The 19,093-nt window shown below is 45.6% G+C and overlaps 1 protein-coding gene and 1 pseudogene across 1 annotated transcript; both read left to right on the top strand.

The window, feature by feature from the left end:
* Window positions 1-671: 671 nt before the first annotated feature.
* Window positions 672-2,770, top strand: LOC124514143 (uncharacterized; annotated as a pseudogene).
* Window positions 2,771-5,115: 2,345 nt separating this feature from the next.
* On the top strand, window positions 5,116-5,619 carry KCNE4 (potassium voltage-gated channel subfamily E regulatory subunit 4). The gene has a single exon (XM_047083018.1). The coding sequence runs from the start codon at window positions 5,116-5,118 to the stop codon at window positions 5,617-5,619; it is 504 nt and encodes a 167-aa protein (XP_046938974.1).
* The last annotated feature ends 13,474 nt before the right edge of the window (window positions 5,620-19,093 follow it).

Raw genomic sequence — 19,093 nt, 5'->3', positions numbered from 1 at the left:
ATGAGTCGGGGAAGGGCAGAGAGAGACAGAGGCATAGAATCTGAAGCAGGTTCCAGGCTCTGCCCTGTCAGCACAGAGCTCACCAACTGTGAGATCATGACCTGAGCTGAAATTGGATGCTTAACCAACTGAGCCACCCAGGCTCCCTGAAACAAAATTTCTTTTTTTCTTTTTCTTAAAAACAATTTTTGTTTTTACATTTATTTGTTTTTGAGAGACAGAGAGAGACAGAGAACAAGTGGGGAAGGGGCAGAAAGAGAGGGAGACACAGAATCCGAAGCAGGCTCCAGGCTCTGAGCTGTCAGCACAGAGCCCGATGTGAGGCTGGAACTCGTACACTATGAGATCATGACCTGAGCCGAAGTCAGACCCTTAACCGACTGGGCCACCCAGGTGCCCCCCAAATTTCTTAAGATACAAAAAAAAAAACGCAAACTGTGAAAAATTTTGACTGATAGAGTTGGCATCTGTCAATGTGAAGAAAGTTTTGCTCTTCAAAAGACGTTGTTAAGATTTCCGGGGCATCTTGGCTCTCGAAGTACAGCACAACGGCTGGGGACTCCGGGGAGTGTGGAAGGGGCTGCCTGGAAAGCAGATGTATGGAAGCTTCTGGTCAGCGTGGACTACCTGGGTTCCGTGAGTTTCCTAGTTTGTCACTTTGCAGGTAAAATATGGCTAAAAGCTTATGGAGTAAGTGGAAAAGGAAGATGCATGCTGAAAAGAGAAAAATGAATGCCCCAAAGGAACTCACCAGACTTAAAAGTATTCTTTAAGTGGATAGTGTTTTTTTAAAATGTTTATTTATTTTGAGAGAGGCAGAGAGAGAGAGAGCACGAGCATGTGTACAAGCAGGGTAGGGGCAGAAAGAGAGGAAGAGAGAGAAACTCAATCAGGCTCTGTGGTATCAGTGCACAGTCCAATGCGTGGCTGGATCCCATGAACCTTCGGATCTTGGCCTGAGCCCAAATCAAAGGTTGGACACGTAACCGACTGAGCCACCCAGGCGCCCTGATGGTGACGCTGTAATGAAAGATGTTCAAGAGGTAGCAACTGTGGTGGTACCCCAACATTGTCAAGAGAAAAACTTAGTAAGTGGCACAAGAAGAAAAAGATGATATGCAAATGGAAACTGATTTTTTTTTTTTAATTTTTTTTTCAACGTTTATTTATTTTTTTTGGGACAGAGAGAGACAGGCATGAACGGGGGAGGGGCAGAGAGAGAGGGAGACACAGAATCGGAAACAGGCTCCAGGCTCTGAGCCATCAGCCCAGAGCCCGACGCGGGGCTCGAACTCCCGGACCGCGAGATCGTGACCTGGCTGAAGTCGGACGCTTAACCGACTGCGCCACCCAGGCGCCCCTGGAAACTGATTTTAAGAGGAACAAAGAGTCTTCTAGGCCAGCATGGGCAGTACCCCGTATGAATGAACCAGAGACAAAGAGAAAGACTGAAGGCCAAGCGAGAAAAAGGGAAGGGAAAAAGCCAAACAAGAGTAGCAAAGGCCATGAAGGGTTTGGCTTGGCAGACTCTTAAAAACTTGAAAAACCCTACTCGGGACAGGTCTTTGATTAGAATGTATGTATGGATTTCAACTTTCCCCAAATGAAAACTTTCTCTCCAGATTCCACTTGGCTTTTTTCTTCAGTTCAAACCCAACTTAACTCCTCAAATTTGTTTTGGGAGCTTGAACAAAATATTTTCTTTGATTAAAAAAAAGGGGGGGTACCTGGGTGGCTCAGTTGGTTAAGCATCCAACTTCAGCTCAGGTCGTGATCTCACGGTTTGTAGGTTCCAGCCCCACGTCAGGCTCTGGGCTGACAGCTCAGAGCCTGGAGCCTGCTTCAGAGTCTGTGTCTCTCTCTCTCTCTGCCCCTGCCCTGCCCATGCTCTCTCTCTCTCTCTCTCAAAAATAAATAAACATTAAAAAAAATTTTTAAAAAAAGAGACACTTCAGAAAATGGAAATGCCAGCCACAGATTAGGAGAAAATATTTGGAAAATGGATTTTCTTCTTTAACATTGCTGTCTCTTGAAACTGTGACACAGAGTAGAAGGAATTAGTAATTGTTGCATGTCCGCATCCTTTCCCTGATACAGTGCAGTTGGTAGATGCATTCCCTTCCTCCCTCACTTTGTACGCCATTATTCACTGCCATCGTTCGCGTAATACTGTTACGGGTGAGAGCTGGAGAGAAGGTTGGGCTGTGGGTAATGAGGTGGCAAGCCCCACGTCTTCCATTCTATTCTTGATGGAAGAGGAAAGAGCAACAATAAAAAATCTGAAGTCAGGCACACGCGCATCGGAAGACAACCTGACGTTCTCGTTAGCAGCAAAGCACTCTCAAAAATGACAGCAGGAAGCATAGATGGGGCACACGCATTCTGCCAGATATGGCACTAAGTGCTTCACTTGCATCATTTCTTTAACTGCAGGAGAACCATCTATGCGTGGAGTCTGCATGGGGTCCCAGAAGAAGCAGAGACACCCAGCAGGCCTCCAACCGAGTTTCCTCTGGGCTCTTCCCTCCCTCGTGCCTGTACAAGATTTTGTTCTTCCTACGTCTCTGAATTGCTTTGCCTTTTGGACTTCATTCTGGATTCATCCATCTTTTTCTTGGTTTTGTTGTCTTGGGACCGTTGGCTTGATTTGGAGGATTTCTCTCGTTTGCAACTTCGGCTTCGGACTCGGCTTCATGCTTCCTTGCTTCTTAAACCTGCCATCTCCTCTCCGCCTCCGGAGGGCTGTAGATTTGCAGTGTTTGGCCACTGATGGGTGATTACAAATCTGTTATGTCCCAAGGCACGGATTACATGCAATACTGGGCTCCACCATCAACAATGTCTCTCTCGTTCCAATGACCCTGACAAACCACTGTCAGCATCGTTGTAGATGGAAGTGGTCAGGTGCTTATGATAAAAACAAGCTGCAAAGGCCGAATCTACCTTGGCCAAGGTAGCCATGCAGCTTTTCAAGTATCAATGTAGCCGTGAGGATGTCTTTATTGGTGTGACCAAATGTCCAGTGTACAGATGATCTTGGTGTTGGAATGGTCAGGGCTTCGACCTTGGAGCCAGCTGGGGACTTACGGGTGAACACAGCCTAAAGCATAAGGTGAGTAGACCGGTGGGGAAGATAGGAGCACGTGCTCATTCTCCCGCTCTTTGCACAGGTGCCCTCATAGACTTAGGGCCGGGCACGAAGCTGGGTGAGTTCGTGCAGCAGCTGTGAAAGTCCCAGTGCTTGGGCTCTACACATTCCAGATGTTGCCACACTTGCCTTGAGCTCTGGTTTAACAGCAGCAGAACCACGAGAAATGTTTTCTCTAGGGTCGATTCCCCAAGATAGCCTGGCTGCGATTCATAGGCCGCAGACAACTGGGAACGCAGCATCCCTCCCAGTTTACTTTAACTTGGACTAATAGCCTCTCAGAATAAGCATCCCGGGGAGCGGATGGACTGACATCAAAGTCTTCAATCTCTTTTCCAAGTTTGATCACAGCGGCCATTTTAACACAAGGTCTGCATAGGTTTTAAAAGCTTGAACTGAGCTCAGCGGGTCACCGGCAGAATTCCTGCCCCTCCCCCGACCCTCCAGAGACAGCAAAGAGACGTGTGGATGTATGGATGCCCTGCACCATAACCCATGTTCACCTTACCCACGCTATTGAAGAGAAGCTGGAGGATTCTCTGTTTATTATAAAAAATAGATTTTTTTTTATTATGAAAAATACATCTATGAGCTGGCTGCAGAAGACGGGTAGAACGTCTCCATGTTTTCAAAAGGCTATCTGGCACCAGGCAGCCTTAAATCTTAGAATGATTAAGCTGACAGGGATTCAAAAGCTCACACAGTCCACAGAATTCTGCATGGTGAAGCCCTCACCTCCAACAGTTTTACAGACCAGGAATCTGAAGTGCAGAAAGGTTTGGGAAGGATTTATGGAGTTTGCGTCGTTAGGAAGACCAGAAACGTAAGTCCCAGTTTCTTGACAGTCAATCCTGCACTTGATTCCAACTGTCCTTTATCCAGATGATGGTGCCTGACGGTCTCTGGAAACCTGTGGAAGGCATCATGGTTTTTCCCCAAGAGGGAGTTAACTAATTTTCAATGAGCGCAGACTTTGGGGTAACCGTTCCCAGTGGGCACATTCTCCCCCCCGCCCCTCCCCTTTCACTATATTCAGGGCCACCTGGAAACTCTGGCTCTGGGCTGGGGGATGACAAGCCATCCCTGCTTCCCCGTCTCTCTCTTTCTTTGCACAGCTGTGCAGTTCAGTGAGCTGAACTGCACCGCTCCCAGTGCACTGTTCATTCTGCCACGACCAACCTCTGTTGTAAATCTTCCTCCCCGAGCACGTGACGATGCACTTCTTGACTATATATCCCGGGAGCAGAGTGTCAGAGCGCTGAGCTGAGCCCCGCGCAGAGGAAGCACGCTCTTGGGCTTGGCCACTTAGCAACTCCGGACTTGGGAAGAAATTTGCCAGCCTTCGGTAAGTTAGCAATGCAACTTTGTTTCAGAAACATTTGAAACAAGGATATTTCTGGCAACCAGCAGATGAAGTTTTCCTTTCCTCTCTTTGTTGTAAGGAAACTTGGGTTTGAATTAAAAATAGGTTTGGGTCTGAGAAGCAAAATGTAAGCTAGCTTTTTTCTCTTTCTTTTTCTTTCTCTCTTTCTTTCTTTCTCTTTCTTTTTTTTTCTTTCTTTCGCTCAGTTAGAGAAAGCTTCCCAGTGATTCAAATGTTATTTATTTTCCTCTATGCCCCCTCGTCTTATACTTTTTCCTTTTGCTTTTCAAAAAAAAAAGCAATGCTTTTGACACGCTCACTTTAGGAAATGCAATTATGAGGACATGTATACACTACAAAAAGAAAACCCCTGGTCACGTTTCTCCCTATCTTCCCCCTCCACTCTGACCTTTCATTGCTAACCTCTGCCAACTAGTTTGTGGGACCTCTTACCGCCACTGCCCGGTGCAGTTACAGGCTTTTACGATGTTGCAATCCCACAAAACTTATGCTCACCCCCCCTCCCTGCACCGTGGACCCGTGGGAGAGTTCTAACCTGCAGGTTTCTCCCCAGACCCTGGCTGAGTGGTGCTTCAATACTGAGATGGAGCCTCTGAACAGCACGCACCCCAGCACCGCAGCCCCCAGCGGCCACCTCGTGTCCCACGTGCCGGGCAGCGGGAGCAGCAACGGCAACGAGTACTTCTACATTCTGGTCGTCATGTCCTTCTACGGCATCTTCTTGATCGGAATCATGCTGGGCTATATGAAATCTAAGAGGCGGGAGAAGAAGTCCAGCCTGCTGCTGCTGTACAAGGATGAGGAGAGGCTCTGGGGTGAGGCCATGAAGCCGCTGCCCATGGTGTCGGGCCTGAGGTCGGTGCAGGTGCCCATGATGCTAAACATGCTGCAGGAGAGTGTGGCGCCTGCCCTGTCCTGTACCCTCTGCTCCATGGAAGGCGACAGCGTGAGCTCCGAGTCCTCCACACCGGACGTGCACCTCACCATCCAGGAGGAGGGGGCAGACGATGAGCTGGGGGAGACCTCGGAGACGCTCCTCAACGAAAGCAGCGAAGGCTCCTCGGAGAACATTCATCAGAATTCCTAGCACCCCCGGAGCCCCCCGTCAGCCAGCACTCTCAGAGAGGGGACGGACACTTTCCGTGTCTGGTTTCACTTTTGCAGTGCATGCCGCTGCCACTTTAAAGAGACCTTGGGCAAGCCCCTGAATGGGGGGGCCAAGGCTCAGCCAGAGGGAGCCGCCAGTTGTCCACGCCGCCGCCGGGCCTGCGGTGTAGACCCGCCACGGAAAAGCCCTGAAGACGTGCAGTGTGTACGCTGACTTTGGGGCCTGGGGGCTGGGGTTCCGGTTCAGAATTCGGCAGGTGGCCGTGCTTGCTGTTGTTTCCGCGCTGGATGCCCTGGGTAACTAACTCCTGCGGCGTCTGCCTCCCTCCCAGGGCTGCCCAACACCCAGGACACGCTGAGGGACTAGTTTTGATCTGCTAATTTGCCTAGAGCTTTGTTCTAGATCTGATTGGCTGTAAGTACCTCTCCTGTGTCTCTGTAGTGGTCTACAGCACTTATTTTGGAGGTCTTTTAGGTTAGAGGGGGGGTGTCTGAGGGAAGACTTTTGTTTGATAGCAGAAAGCTGGAGAGCGAAACCTGGCTCATTTGCATACTGTAAGAAAAAAGAAAAAGCAACCTTTAAGCCTGATAACCTTGGCTGGGATTATAAAATGTAATCTGCTATTTTGACCCTTTGTCTAACCTATGACCTTGAACTCTGACCTCAGACCATCCGGCCTCTCATGCTGGCGGGACATTTTCTTGGTTGCAAGGTCTTCCCCAGAATCTAACCTGCACTCTGAATAGCCATGCAGGGGACTCTTCTGGATCTTTCCAGAAGGGGTGATGGTGGGGTTGAACGAGGCCAAGCCATTAGCTCTGCTGCTGCTTTTTTCCCAGCGTCGTTTTCGGAGCTGGGAGTCAACGTAACGTGGGCCTCCACCGTGTGGCGTTTCGTCTCGGCGCCGAGACCTAGAAGGGCATACTCAGGCGGAGGTCGCACAAAGCAGGGGTCCGGGTTCTGTTTTCTGATCCCGAGCCCGGACGCTGATCTGCTGTGTGGTCCTGGGCTTGTCATCAAGAGGCTCACTGCCTTCATGAGGCTCCTGAATTGAGATCCCCAGGGGGCCGGGAGGATGTCTTTGGATTTTAAGACTCTGTGATAAATCCTGTATGGCCTGGTGTGAGGAAGCTTGGACAAAATATTTCCCACTCGGCCAGTCAGCCTGAGAATGGATCTGTTATTTAAAGGAGCAGTTGGAGACCCAGAACGCACGTAACTGGGAAATCCAGGGCGCATCACCCCCCCGTTCAGGCTGTCGTTTTCCCAGGAGTGAACCAGGGAGGCACATACCACATCGTACTCTGCAAAGTTCTCTGGGTAGCAGAATGTTAATACTTCAGCCGAGAGACGAGAAATCTAAAAGCAAACGCTCAGGAATGCTTGCTAATGTCTCCGTGTGTTCCTGCGGTCAGTAGCTTTGTAGCAGAGCCGTTCGGCCCTTGAAGGCAAGCAGGAAGAGAAACACACCAAAAGGTCAAATTTAATTCTAGTAAAAACAAAAAAAAAAAAAGAAAAAAAAGATTTTTTTTTTTTTTTTTTTAAAAGACATACTCTCCCTTGATTGGAGATAGCAATAACCACTGTTCCCATGGAAGGGTTAACAGTGGAGAAACTGGTTTATCAGTTTGCCTTAACACAGTGCTAGAGGAAATTTATGTTTGGGGGGGGGGCGGGAAGGGCCCGCCGTTCACTTTAAAATTGCGAGTGTGGATTTACTCCAAGGGGGCTGTTTAAGGTGAAAGAAGCCAAGTTAAGTTTGGCTCCTTGCCTGGAATCACTTGAATTCTGAAACTTCACTGCGACGGACTTGTGCATGGTCACATTTTCCATTGCTTAATCCTGAAGTTTGGTGCAAGTCTATCTGCGCCTATTAAAAAAGTGATGTATATACTTCCTTCTTATTCTATTAAGTTGTATAAAATTGTCTTCTGTATTTAACAGTTTGTAATTTTCACACTATTTTTTAATTTAAATAAAACACATTTTCCCTACGAAATTATGGGTTCTGTCTTGGAGTCTTCAATATGATTCCTAGTTTCCAGGACATGCCAGCCATTTCCCAAGCCGTCTCTGCATCCGGATCATCTTCCGAGTCAGACTCACACGAAGTTGTATCTTATTTCTGCCTGAATCACGGAGTGAGCAGGGCTGGGCTTCCCCATCCTTTGATATGCTTTGCCATGAATAAAACAAAACAAAACAAAACAAAACTGTAGATGGGTGTTGCATCCACCTCTCATTTTAAATTTGGGGGCTGTGGGACCCTTGAATTTGAACACGCCTGTGACATGGCAATTGCTGTAAAGATGTTGCTCCAAATTTGGTCGCCGGAAAACATTTGATTTGCATGTTGGCTACTCAAACATTATCCACAAGTGGCCACGGCAGCACAGGCTAAGGGGGCAGCGAGTTGCAGCACACGCAGCAACACAGGCTTAAGGGCAAAGCGAAGCGCCCACGCGGTGGGTCGGCCTTGGCGCTCCTTCCGGTCCCAGTCACCTGACTGTCTAGCTCCTCCCACTTGGTGTTGATTTCGCTTCAGCGCACGGGCCGAGGCCCGGCCAGCGGCCAGGATGCTGCGACCTCTCCTTTATGATGCTGTTTCCACAGTCGGAAGTCCTAAAGAAAAATGACCAAAACCGGTGACCCATTTTGAGACAAGCAGATGGTAGAGAGGGGCCTTACTTTTATGTTTCTCTGTTTCCTGTGAGTTTAGCTTTTCTGTTTCAAGTAAATGTTTCCATTAGGTTCACAAATAACTGTCTCCCTAAAGTATTTATCTGGCAAAAGGACAGCCTGGATTCTTCCCAAAGCGCATCAAGGATCTCAAGTCACCAGTTGGTATTTTGACAACATAACATGAGAACATTATCTGAAAAGAAAGCCTTTCAATTAATCCTGGCTTCATGTCATTCTTGGTGAAGGAAGAGTTAAGATTTTTTTTTTCTTTTTAACCAGGGGCGGAAGAAGAGGGAATTCTAAACTCTAATTGTCCTAAAAATATGAAGAGTACACTATGTCGTTTTAATGGAATATTTGTTTTCTTTAAAAAAAAAAAAGAAGAAGAAGAAGAACTTCTAAGCAAAACCTAAGGCCCAAGGGGTTTAGTCTGTGTGGATTTACTCATGCATGTGAAAAACTGAGAAAAGAATTTGGCCCTATGCACCTAGGATATTAGAAACATATTTTAAAGCACTGAAATGTTAGGGATGAGGTAAATGGATCATCCTTCTTGCTCCATGCTGTTCTAATTACACCTTTGTACGTCAGAGTCAGGCAGGGATGCTGCAGGAAAAAGTTTGCTTTCATGGACAGAATCATGGGATCGAAACTACCGGGAAAGGCTGAAATCGGGCCAGGGAAAGAGTGCTCTTGGCTTGTGATTCTGGTTGGAAAGTAGACCCCATGGTACATTTGAGATCCACAACTGGAGCGTTTTGTGTTCAGGCAGGCACTTCCGGGGTTCAGCGGAGGAAGAGTCAGTTACCATCCTGTAAAATGTCACTCTGATCATAGACGCTGTGGAACAGACAGAACAGTGAGCTTACAACGCAGTTGCCCCACATCTAGGCATCCTGTTGCAGAAAATCACCGGGAGTGTCATGGCTTTATGGGACAGGAGGCAGAGTCTAGGGCTGGAGGGAGATAGGTCAGCTCGTTGACCAGGCTGGCCGCTCAGGCAGGGGCTGGACCGCAGGCAGGCGGGGTGTGAATGGGGCTTCAGTAGAGGCTCAGTCTTGTTATGTCTGGCTTTCTAGCCTAACTCCGTGGCTCTGTTGCTCCGCGGCTGTGCGGAAAGCACCCCACCTCTCTGACCTGCCATCCCTCTCTTCCACCACGAGGAGGACATACTGCCCTTTCCCTTTGGGGGCGGGGGGGGGGGGGTGAAAAATACCAAGTGCTGTATGAAACTGAAGGAAAAGCCGCTCCCGGCTTCTACTTTTTAAATTGTGTCCTGGATGGACATCTGCAAATAAAGTCACTGAACTGTCTCTTTTGTGCACGGTTTCCTCAGGAGATTGCAATGGTCAGGAAAAGGATACGACTTGCCAAAGAAGAAGGGTCATAAGAGAAAAAAAGCTACTGTTCGGTTTTGCCTTTCTCCATTTCTGAAATGTTTCTTCCCACACAGGAAGGAACAGTTTGGGATGTGAGCTGTTACCATGGAGATAACCAGCCAAGGTCACTTGTTTGAAGGAGGAGCCCGTGGCCCCATGGCACTGGATCATTAGAGCAACTTTAGGAAGTTGGGATTTGGTCCTTGACACAGGCAACGAAGAGCTTCAAGCCACAGTAGCCTCCATTCATGGTGTGGAGGAGGGGAGGCAGGGACAATATTGTCCTTTTGTCCTGCACAACGTCTTCTTCCTTCTCTTTGCTCCTCTCCTGCTGCCTTCACCATAGGGCTGAAATTCTGTTCTCCCAGCTCTAGGGATTTCTTTTCTTAACTTGTATTTTATTGCTAAGGAACGTGATTAAAGAATTCATTACATCGGGGCACTTAGGTGTCTGGGTCAGTTGAGCCTCCGACTTCGGCTCAGGTCATGATCTCACGGTTCGTGAGTTTGCAGCCCGCGTCAGGCTCTGCGCTGACAGCTCGGAGCCTGGAGCCTGCTTTGGATTCTGGGTCTCCCCCTCTCTGCCCCTCCCCCTTTTGCACTCTGTCTCTGTCTCTCCAAAATAAATAAACATTAAAAAAATTTTTTTAATTAAAAAAAAAATTCTTCACATCAATAGCCATACCCTTTTCTGTCCTTACTGGTTTTCCACCCCCTGTTCAAAGATGGTGAATGGCATGTTCTCTCTTGTCTTGGTCTGTTCCAGCTGCTATAACAAAATATCATAGACTAGGTGGCTTATAAACAACAGAAATGTATTTCTCATAGTTCTGGAGGCTGGCGGTCTGTGATCAGGCTTCCAGTGTGATCAGATTCTGGTGATGACCCCCTTCTGGTGTGTGGATGGCTGACTTCTTGTATCCTCACAGGACAGAAAAAGAGGAAGCTAACTCTCTGGCTTCTTCTTTTGAGGGTACTAATCTCATTCATGAGGACCCCACCCTCATGACCGAATCACCTCCCCAAAGCCCCACCTCCTAATACCGTCATATGGGGGGGAGGGGGTAGATTTCCACATGTGAATTTGGGGGCGGGGCACACAAATATTCTCTTTCCCCAGCCTCCCTCCTTTTCCTCTCTTGCTACCCACCATTCCATGAAAGGAATGAAAACGACAAAAAGGAAGGAGAAACCACGATGCATAATACTTACGAAGCACGTATTACATGTCAAGCACACATGTCACCCAGTGCTTTGAGCTCCTACTACTCCATTCTGGGCACGTCACCAGGTGCTGGGAAAAGACAACATCTGCTTAGGCGCCAAAGCGGTCAGAGTCTTCCCAGAGATGATTTCCGATAAAAGGAACGCTGTTTCTGGTTAACTTATAACATTAGTGGAATCTTCCTGTGTGCAGGGCTCTCTGGATGTGAGAATACGTAGTTTATGTCTTTGAAACATTTGACGACACTGGGGTGTACTTAAAAGGACAGAACGTATTGTTTACTCAGTATTTGCCTTGTTCTGTGATAGGTGCTTTCCCTTTGATTATCTTACTTAATCCTCTCAAGCAAACTCTGAACTAGATCTCCGCTGCTGTTAATGTAGGTATGAAAGTTGAAGCTCGGAGAAGGTAATTGCTGGCCGGTGTAATAAAGGATCAGGATTCCAATCCAGGTCATTTGATATAAATCTGCGATTCTTCAAACCAGCAGGAAGCAGAGAGCATGAGGCTTGGAATCCAGTGCCATCCCAGACGTTAGGCAGCTTTGCGACATTATATTTGTTGCCCAGCCTTTCTGGGTTTCCTCCTCGGTAAAAGGAAGATAGTAACATCTTCTCTATTGACCTCGAAACACTGTCAGAACTGAGTGCATGTGAAGCAACTGGAAAAATAACAAGTCTTTGTCTTCGATGGGGAGCTGTGTGTGGATGTTACTAGCACGTACCAACATCCAGCTCTTCTCTCCTTCTGAGAACGTGGAAAATTTCCACTTCTCAACCCCTTCTCGGGCCCTTCCTCTTCTAACACCAGGTCAAGGATATGACTCATTCTGGTCAATGTAAACTGAGTGAAAGTGATGTATGTCACATGTCAGCAGAGTCAGTGAAAAGCCCAGGTATGATTCTCTAGTTCCTTCCTTCCTTGCATGAAACTAGTGAGACCATATGTTCCAGGTGGTATAAATAATAGTTGGAGCATGAATCAGCCTGGAAGAGTAATTCGTGGAAGGCAATTGCTCTGGAGAGTTGCCCAAACCTGCAGCTGACTTTGTGTGAGGTAGTAATCATACAAGCCATGGGAGGGGCGTCTGGGTGGCTCAGTCGGTTGAGTGTCTGACTCTTGATTTTGGCTCAGGTCATGATCTCGCGGTTCATGAGATCGAGTCCTGCATCAGGCTCTGTGCTGACAGCGTGGAGCCTGCTTGGGATACTCCCTCTCTCCCCCCCTCCCCTGCTCACACTCACTCTCTCTCTCTCAAGATTAATAAATAAATACTTTAAAAAGTCATATAAGCTATGTTAAGTATTGAGAAGTTGGGGTTTTTTTCTGTTGCAGCAAAACCTCGCCCATCAGATGAATGCAGGGCACGATGACATTAGAGATCTACAGAATGTTGGAAGTTTCCTTCTACACCATCTAACCCAACCCTTCTGTTTAAGGGTGAGGAAATTAAGGCCCACAGTGGTTAACTGACTTGTTCAAAGTCTTCGAGGGAGACAGGATCAGAGCTGGGATCACAACTCAGCTTTCCTAACATTTGGTTCAGGATCCCCATGGTGGGTACAGTCACGGAGGGCTCTGCCGCGGCTTAGTGAGAACAAAAGACCTGGAAGGACTTCTCATCTTGACCTTCCCTGCTCTGAGTCACTGGTGCTCCATTTGCTGGCCCCACAAACCTTGCCAGGAAGTAGCTTCTTTTTTCTCGGCCAAACCCCGGCAGTTACTGCTCTTTGCGGGGGGATGGATCTGAGCTGGCAGAAGTAAACACATTCCCCCAAAGCAGTGTAATGTGACATCACTGGAAACTTTAATAAAGGCAAAGAAGCTATAAATAGGAGGAGGGAAATATTCAAGCAGGATTCAATGTATTGTCCTGTGTGCAGCTTACCGGCTTTGGCCGTTAGTTAGTTCGTTAGTTTGTTTTGCATGTTTCAGCCTAGCTCCAGCACCAGAGTGGGTCACGGACAGCACCTTCCCCCCGCCAGTCCCCCACTGCTGTCCCCAGTGCAGCATGCTCCCAGCACTGACGCTCCTAGGTTCCAGGCGAGGACCTTTGTGGGTAAATGCTGGAGGTTCTGTTCTAGGCTGGGGCTCCAGATGATGAAGAAACCAACACCGATTATCATTTTTATATTTTGAGCCCTGACATGGAAGGAACGCTTTCTCTCTCCTCTTGTTTTCCCTTTTTCACTTAGAACTTCTGCCCGAGAACTGGACGTCATGCTTGAATAGAGAGATTTTGTTTCTTTTTCAAAGTTTTCTCCTTTTTGTTTTCTCATTACACGGCCCTCATGTCTCAGCTACAGAAGCTGTGCCCTTTCCCGTGGGATCATAAACCTCACGAAGGTCAGGACTATGTATTATCATTTTTGTAGTTAGTACCTAGTTTGGGCCAGAATCCCTCAGGACAGTCTCTTATCATGTTCTTGTCTTCTTCTTCCTTCCTCTTTCTTTCTTTCTTTCTTTCTTTCTTTCTTTCTTTCTTTCTTTCCTTCTTTCATATTTTCTCTTTGGGTGATCTCATTCATGCTCAAATATTCAATTATTATGTAAATAATTATAACAAACACCTATCTAGTGTTTACTATATGCCAGGCACTGTTCTCATGATATTTAATTCTTATGACAAATTAAAAGATAGAGGTTTTAAAGCCATTTTAAAAATGAGGAAAGGGAGGCACAGAGAAGTTAAGAACATTGAGAGGTTCTCAGAGCTAGTTATAGTTAGCAGGAGAAATGTGATCTGAACCCAGCAGTCTGGCTCCAGAGGGGAAACACTCAACAGCATGTTGAACTATCTTTCTATCTCTAAATCCTTCAGATCTAGCCTAGATCTTTCTTTTGAGTACCAATGCCTGTGGCTATCTCCATCCAATATCCCACAAGCATTTCAAATTCCTGAGGACAAAACCCAAACACATTATCCTTCCTCAAAAATCTGTCTCCTAACATACTTTGTAGGTTTTATAGGTAGAACCCTAGCTTTTCTACCTTACTTTAGGTCACCAGTCACTCTCTGAGATCTCTTTCCGTTAACATGGTCAGTATTTATCCAAAAGAGTGTTTCTTTAATTGGGAAAACACTGAAGGCCAGAGAAAAAGAAAAGATCACATGATCAGAGCTGCACTTACACAAATTAAAAATATTAATATTTAGGATGGAGCCTGCTAGGCACTGGTTGTACAGTGATAAAGACTCAGTTTTTGTCATCATGATTACGATGTCATCATTACGATTTTTCCCATCCTATAAGATAAACTGAAGAAAATAGAAGAGGGAGGTAAAGAAAACAGGATTCCTGGTGGCAGGAGAGAAGTGTCTGGACTGGGCCAATGGCAGGTACAGTGGAGACACAGAAGCTGGAAACTCTGAGGACTTGAAATGGACAAGGTCTTGCACCTAGCTGACAGTTGGAAAATGAAGAAGACAGTGGGGTGGAGAATGACTCCAAGGTTTTGAATCTGCATAACTGAGAGGCTGGAAGTGCAAATAATAAAAACGGGTAGTAAGTCCTGGAAATGATTTACTGCATTGTGCATTTTGAGTTGGAGTTGTTGACATGATATCCAGAAAGCATTTGGAAGGTCAGTATGGGAGCTTTTGAGAGAAGTCGGGGCTAGAGACTTGGGAGCCATGCACATGAATCCATGGGCTTGAAACCTTGAGCATGACTGAAGTAGCCAAGGATGCATGGAAATAGAGAGAAGGGCAAAGAGCATTCCTTCAGGGACCAGCACTTCTTGGGGTTGGAAGAGGAAAGGCAGAAAGAGTGGGAGCAGTCCAAGAAGCAAAATCAGGATGGCAGAATGCCCAGCAACCAAGTCAGCAGAGGTTTTCCAGAAAGAGAAGAAGTTCAACCATGGAGAGATGGAGAGGCAGAAGCTTCCTTTTGACGACTTGTAGATTATTCATACCTATAAAATGCAGAATTTGGGGTTTTTTTGGTTTATTTATTTATTTTTGAGAGCAGGGAGGGGCAGAGAGAGAGGGAGAGGGAGAATCCCAAGCAGGCTCCGTGCCGCCAGCACAGAGCCCAACGCGGGGTTCAACCTCACGAACTGCGAGATCACGACTTCAGCCGAAATCTCAAGACGCTGAACTGACTGAGTCACTCAGGCACCCACTCCCCAACCCGTTTTGAAGTTTACTTGTTAACATGCAGAATTTGTACAATGGTGGGGTTGGAGATACCACAGGTGTAAACAGGTTGATGCACGTTGAGAAATAGGTCACTGTCATGGTAAACCAACTCTTCCAGGAAGTTTGACCATGAGCAGCCATGTGACCAATTCAAGAAGCTGGAGCGACACAACTTAGTGTGATTGCCATCTACTTTCACTTCCTTTGGTAGTATGGGCTGACTGAGTTTCTTTCTAGGCGTGGCTCTGTAGGGGCTGACCTTTTCTCAGCTTTATAATGAATCTCCATTAAAGACACCCATGGAAGGTACTAAGCCAGCCTGAAGAGGTTGCCTGGAGATGTGCTACAACGGTTGATTCAGGGAAGGAGAAGTAACACGGCTTTCTCTTTCCCACCGCAGAGAGCAGAATACAAATATTTTGCTGTCACATCTCTGCCTTTCTGTGATTTTTTTCTTCAGGTTACAGGAAGAAGCACCAAAAATTGTAGGATGATCTTTTAACGAGAATTGCCCCGACTTTTGTATGCCTCCATAGTGATTTTTATTCAGGGACTCAATTTCCCTAGATGCTTGAAATTGATGGGTTGTCTAATTTTACCCAGTGACACTTTTTCATATAGAAAATGTCATCATTAAGTAAAGATGTTATTGTATCTGATTATATTTAATTTCTGGGTATTGAGAAAATGGTTAAGGTATATTTTATGTATATTGCTAGTGATCAAATTCCCTTTAAGAAATCAGGTTTGTGGATAAGTGACAGACAATGAAAAAAAGCTTTTCTGGTGGAGAGTGGGGAGTGCTCTAAGATTCATGGTCACCTCATGGGCCTCCACCATGATAAAAAGCAACACTAAAACTAAGTAGCTTCATGGAGCACCTGGGTGGCTCAGTTGGGTAACCATTTGATTTCAACTCAGGTCATGACCTTGCAGTCCGTGAGTTCGAGCCCCCCCATAGGCTCTGTGCTGACAGCTCAGAGCCTGGAGCCTGTTTCGGATTCTGTGTCTTTCTCTCTCTCTGCCCCTCCCCCACTCATGCTCTGTCTCTCTCTCTCACAAAAATAAACATTAAAAAAAAAACTAGCTTGAAATCTTCTTTGTCTTTCTTGATCTAGGAGGAGGCATACAACATCCTGAAAAATCACACACAAACAATATGGTCATCTTCAACATAGACAGGAGGACAACTTTAGGCTTCCCAGCAGTAGATGTTATAGACCAGAGAAACAATGCTGCACCAAGATTCACAAAGTCAAGCTATTTTGACCCTCTCTTTGTCATTTAACGAATGGTCTTAGTTTGTGGCAATAACGATTTAGTCTTTGGACTTTGACAGCTTAAAATTAGTCACACATCAGAAGGCTAAAGACATACCACCATATGTCAATTAAAAAGATCGAACGGAATTTTGGTCTTCAGATAAATCAAATGCTACTACTAAAAGACAAAAATCAGGGAAAAATCTACAAGTAGCGTGTGAATGGCAAATGTTTGTATTTTACTGTGGGAATCCATCTTTTCACTAGGAAGTGGGATCTGATTTTATTTCAGGGATTAGGTTCTAAAATCAGAGTGTAAGACAAAATTATCCTCGACAGTTCTCTAATTGCTCTTAAAATGTAAACTTCTGTGATTTCTCAGAGTGTTTTGGTCATGGCCTCCACATCTCTGGGGAGTATAGTCTAAGGGTAACTTTGAATAGTTGCACCCCCCTTCTCTCTCTCTCTATCTCTTTCACACACACACACACACACACACACACAGACACGCACGCACCCTTGAATTTCCAGAAATGTAGTGTGACTATTTTGGACTTTGCTATAAAACAGGTGAGTTATTTCTCTATGTTGTGACTGTTTTCTGCCCTAAAAGCAATCCATATTGCACTTCTATGTAGCCTTCTATGGTCCCCAAGTAAGAGCTACTCTTTACCTGCCATTGTCTTGATTATAGATGTGACAATGCATTACTGAGGAGGAAAATAAAATTGCTTCTTGAGGCATACCCTCAAAAGTCAACCAGAGATCATAGAGTTTAGGGTTTATAGTTTTTTTTTTATTTTTTTTATTTTTTTATATATATATGAAATTTATTGACAAATTGGTTTCCATACAACACCCAGTGCTCATCCCAAAAGGTGCCCTCCTCAATACCCATCACCCACCCTCCCCTCCATCCCACCCCCCATCAACCCTCAGTTTGTTCTCAGTTTTTAAGAGTCTCTTATGCTTTGGCTCTCTCCCACTCTAACCTCTTTTTTTTTTTTTCCTTCCCCTCCCCCATGGGTTTCTGTTAAGTTTCTCAGGATCCACATAAGAGTGAAACCATATGGTATCTGTCTTTCTCTGTATGGCTTATTTCACTTAGCATCACACTCTCCAGTTCCATCCACGTTGCTACAAAAGGCCATATTTCATTTTTTCTCATTGCCACGTAGTATTCCATTGTGTATATAAACCACAATTTCTTTATCCATTCATCAGTTGATGGACATTTAGGCTCTTTCCATAATTTGGCTATTGTTGACAGGGCTGCTATGAACATTGGGGTACAAGTGCCCCTATGCATCAGTACTCCTGTATCCCTTGGATAAATTCCTAGCAGTGCTATTGCTGGGTCATAGGGTAGGTCTATTTTTAATTTTCTGAGGAACCTCCACACTGCTTTCCAGAGCGGCTGCACCAATTTGCATTCCCACCAACAGTGCAAGAGGGTTCCCGTTTCTCCACATCCTCTCCAGCATCTATAGTCTCCTGATTTGTTCATTTTGGCCACTCTGACTGGCGTGAGGTGATACCTGAGTGTGGTTTTGATTTGTATTTTAGGGTTTATAGTTTTAATGGTTGTTTCTTTTGCTTCTTAAACCATCTGTGTTGTAGGTCGATTAACATTTCCTGAATGCTCATTATGTGCCTCTGCTTTCGTTCAATTAGTAATCTCATTCAGTCCTTCAGTGGCTCTGTGACATTCATCTTGTATGTGAGAGATCAAGGCTCTATGAAGTGTCCAAAGTCGAATTACCAAACAGGAGCATAGCTAGGATTTGAACTCATATCGATCGAGTGCAAACACAGGTATTTTTTTTTTTCTTTCTATATTATAAAGTTTTCTTTCGTTTCCCACAATAGGAAAATCATGCAATTATTTTTTCTCTGTTTTAAGAGCATTCCTCTGAGGTTTTACATTCTTCATGAGTTTGGACTCTCAGTTGGGAAAGAGGTGAAACTCTTTAAAATCCTACCTGCCCCTGCCCCGCCCCCCCCCCCCCCCAATTATCTTGAATGTCTTCTCAATACCCTTCAACAGAGGAAGGGCATTACAGGTACTGTTGTAATACAAATTGGAAATGAAATGAAGCCCTGAACTGAGACTGTGGTTCCCTGGAATGGTCTTCCTGTGGTGGGAATAAAGACCATGTTCAACAGGAGCAACTGGGGCTCTGAGGGGTCAAGGACGAGGTGGGTCATGAAGGGAAGAGAGGGCAGGCTCTGAGATGCTTGCTTGAGACTGGGAGTGGCTTGAACAGAGTCACAGGGACTCTTTGTGTGGGAAATAGTCTCTTAGGACTTAGTGTAGATGTGGAAAGGTAGCTGGAAAAAAGTGAAAAGAATCATTTGAATTCATTCATTCATTCATTCACTCAATAAACACTCATTTTTCAGTCTTGTGTACCAGATCTTGTGTCCAAGATCTTATTCTAGTACTCTGAGTGGCTCAGAGAAACACAAGACTCTTTTTCTTTTATGGTTGGAAATATTAAGACTTTAATGAGTAGATGCTACCTTGAAAATGCTTGGATACATGCATTTTTTTAATTAAAAAAAAAAAGAATCTTCATTAATTTTGTTTGCCAAAGGGTTTACTATTGAACACGTTCAATTGAATTTAAGCTTTTCATGGAAAGGGTCAACCAATTCCTTTGTTTTTCTTTTTCATTTTTTATGGAAATTTCCAGTCCAGTCCTCCTGACCGGATTTCATTTTGTCAGGTTCCTATTTTGCCTTATCTACCGAGAATCTTCTC

Source organism: Lynx rufus, unplaced genomic scaffold (assembly GCF_022079265.1).
Source record: "Lynx rufus isolate CCGP_SWC_20201006 ecotype Redwood Valley unplaced genomic scaffold, mLynRuf1.p SCAF_2, whole genome shotgun sequence".
NCBI classification, from domain to species: domain Eukaryota; kingdom Metazoa; phylum Chordata; class Mammalia; order Carnivora; family Felidae; genus Lynx; species Lynx rufus.
This window is presented reverse-complemented; position numbering and strand designations above follow the sequence as displayed.

Bases quoted from the DNA above. Each gene is read 5' to 3' on its own strand.
- KCNE4 (XM_047083018.1), top strand. From the start codon at position 5,116: ATGGAGCCTCTGAACAGCACGCACCCCAGCACCGCAGCCCCCAGCGGC.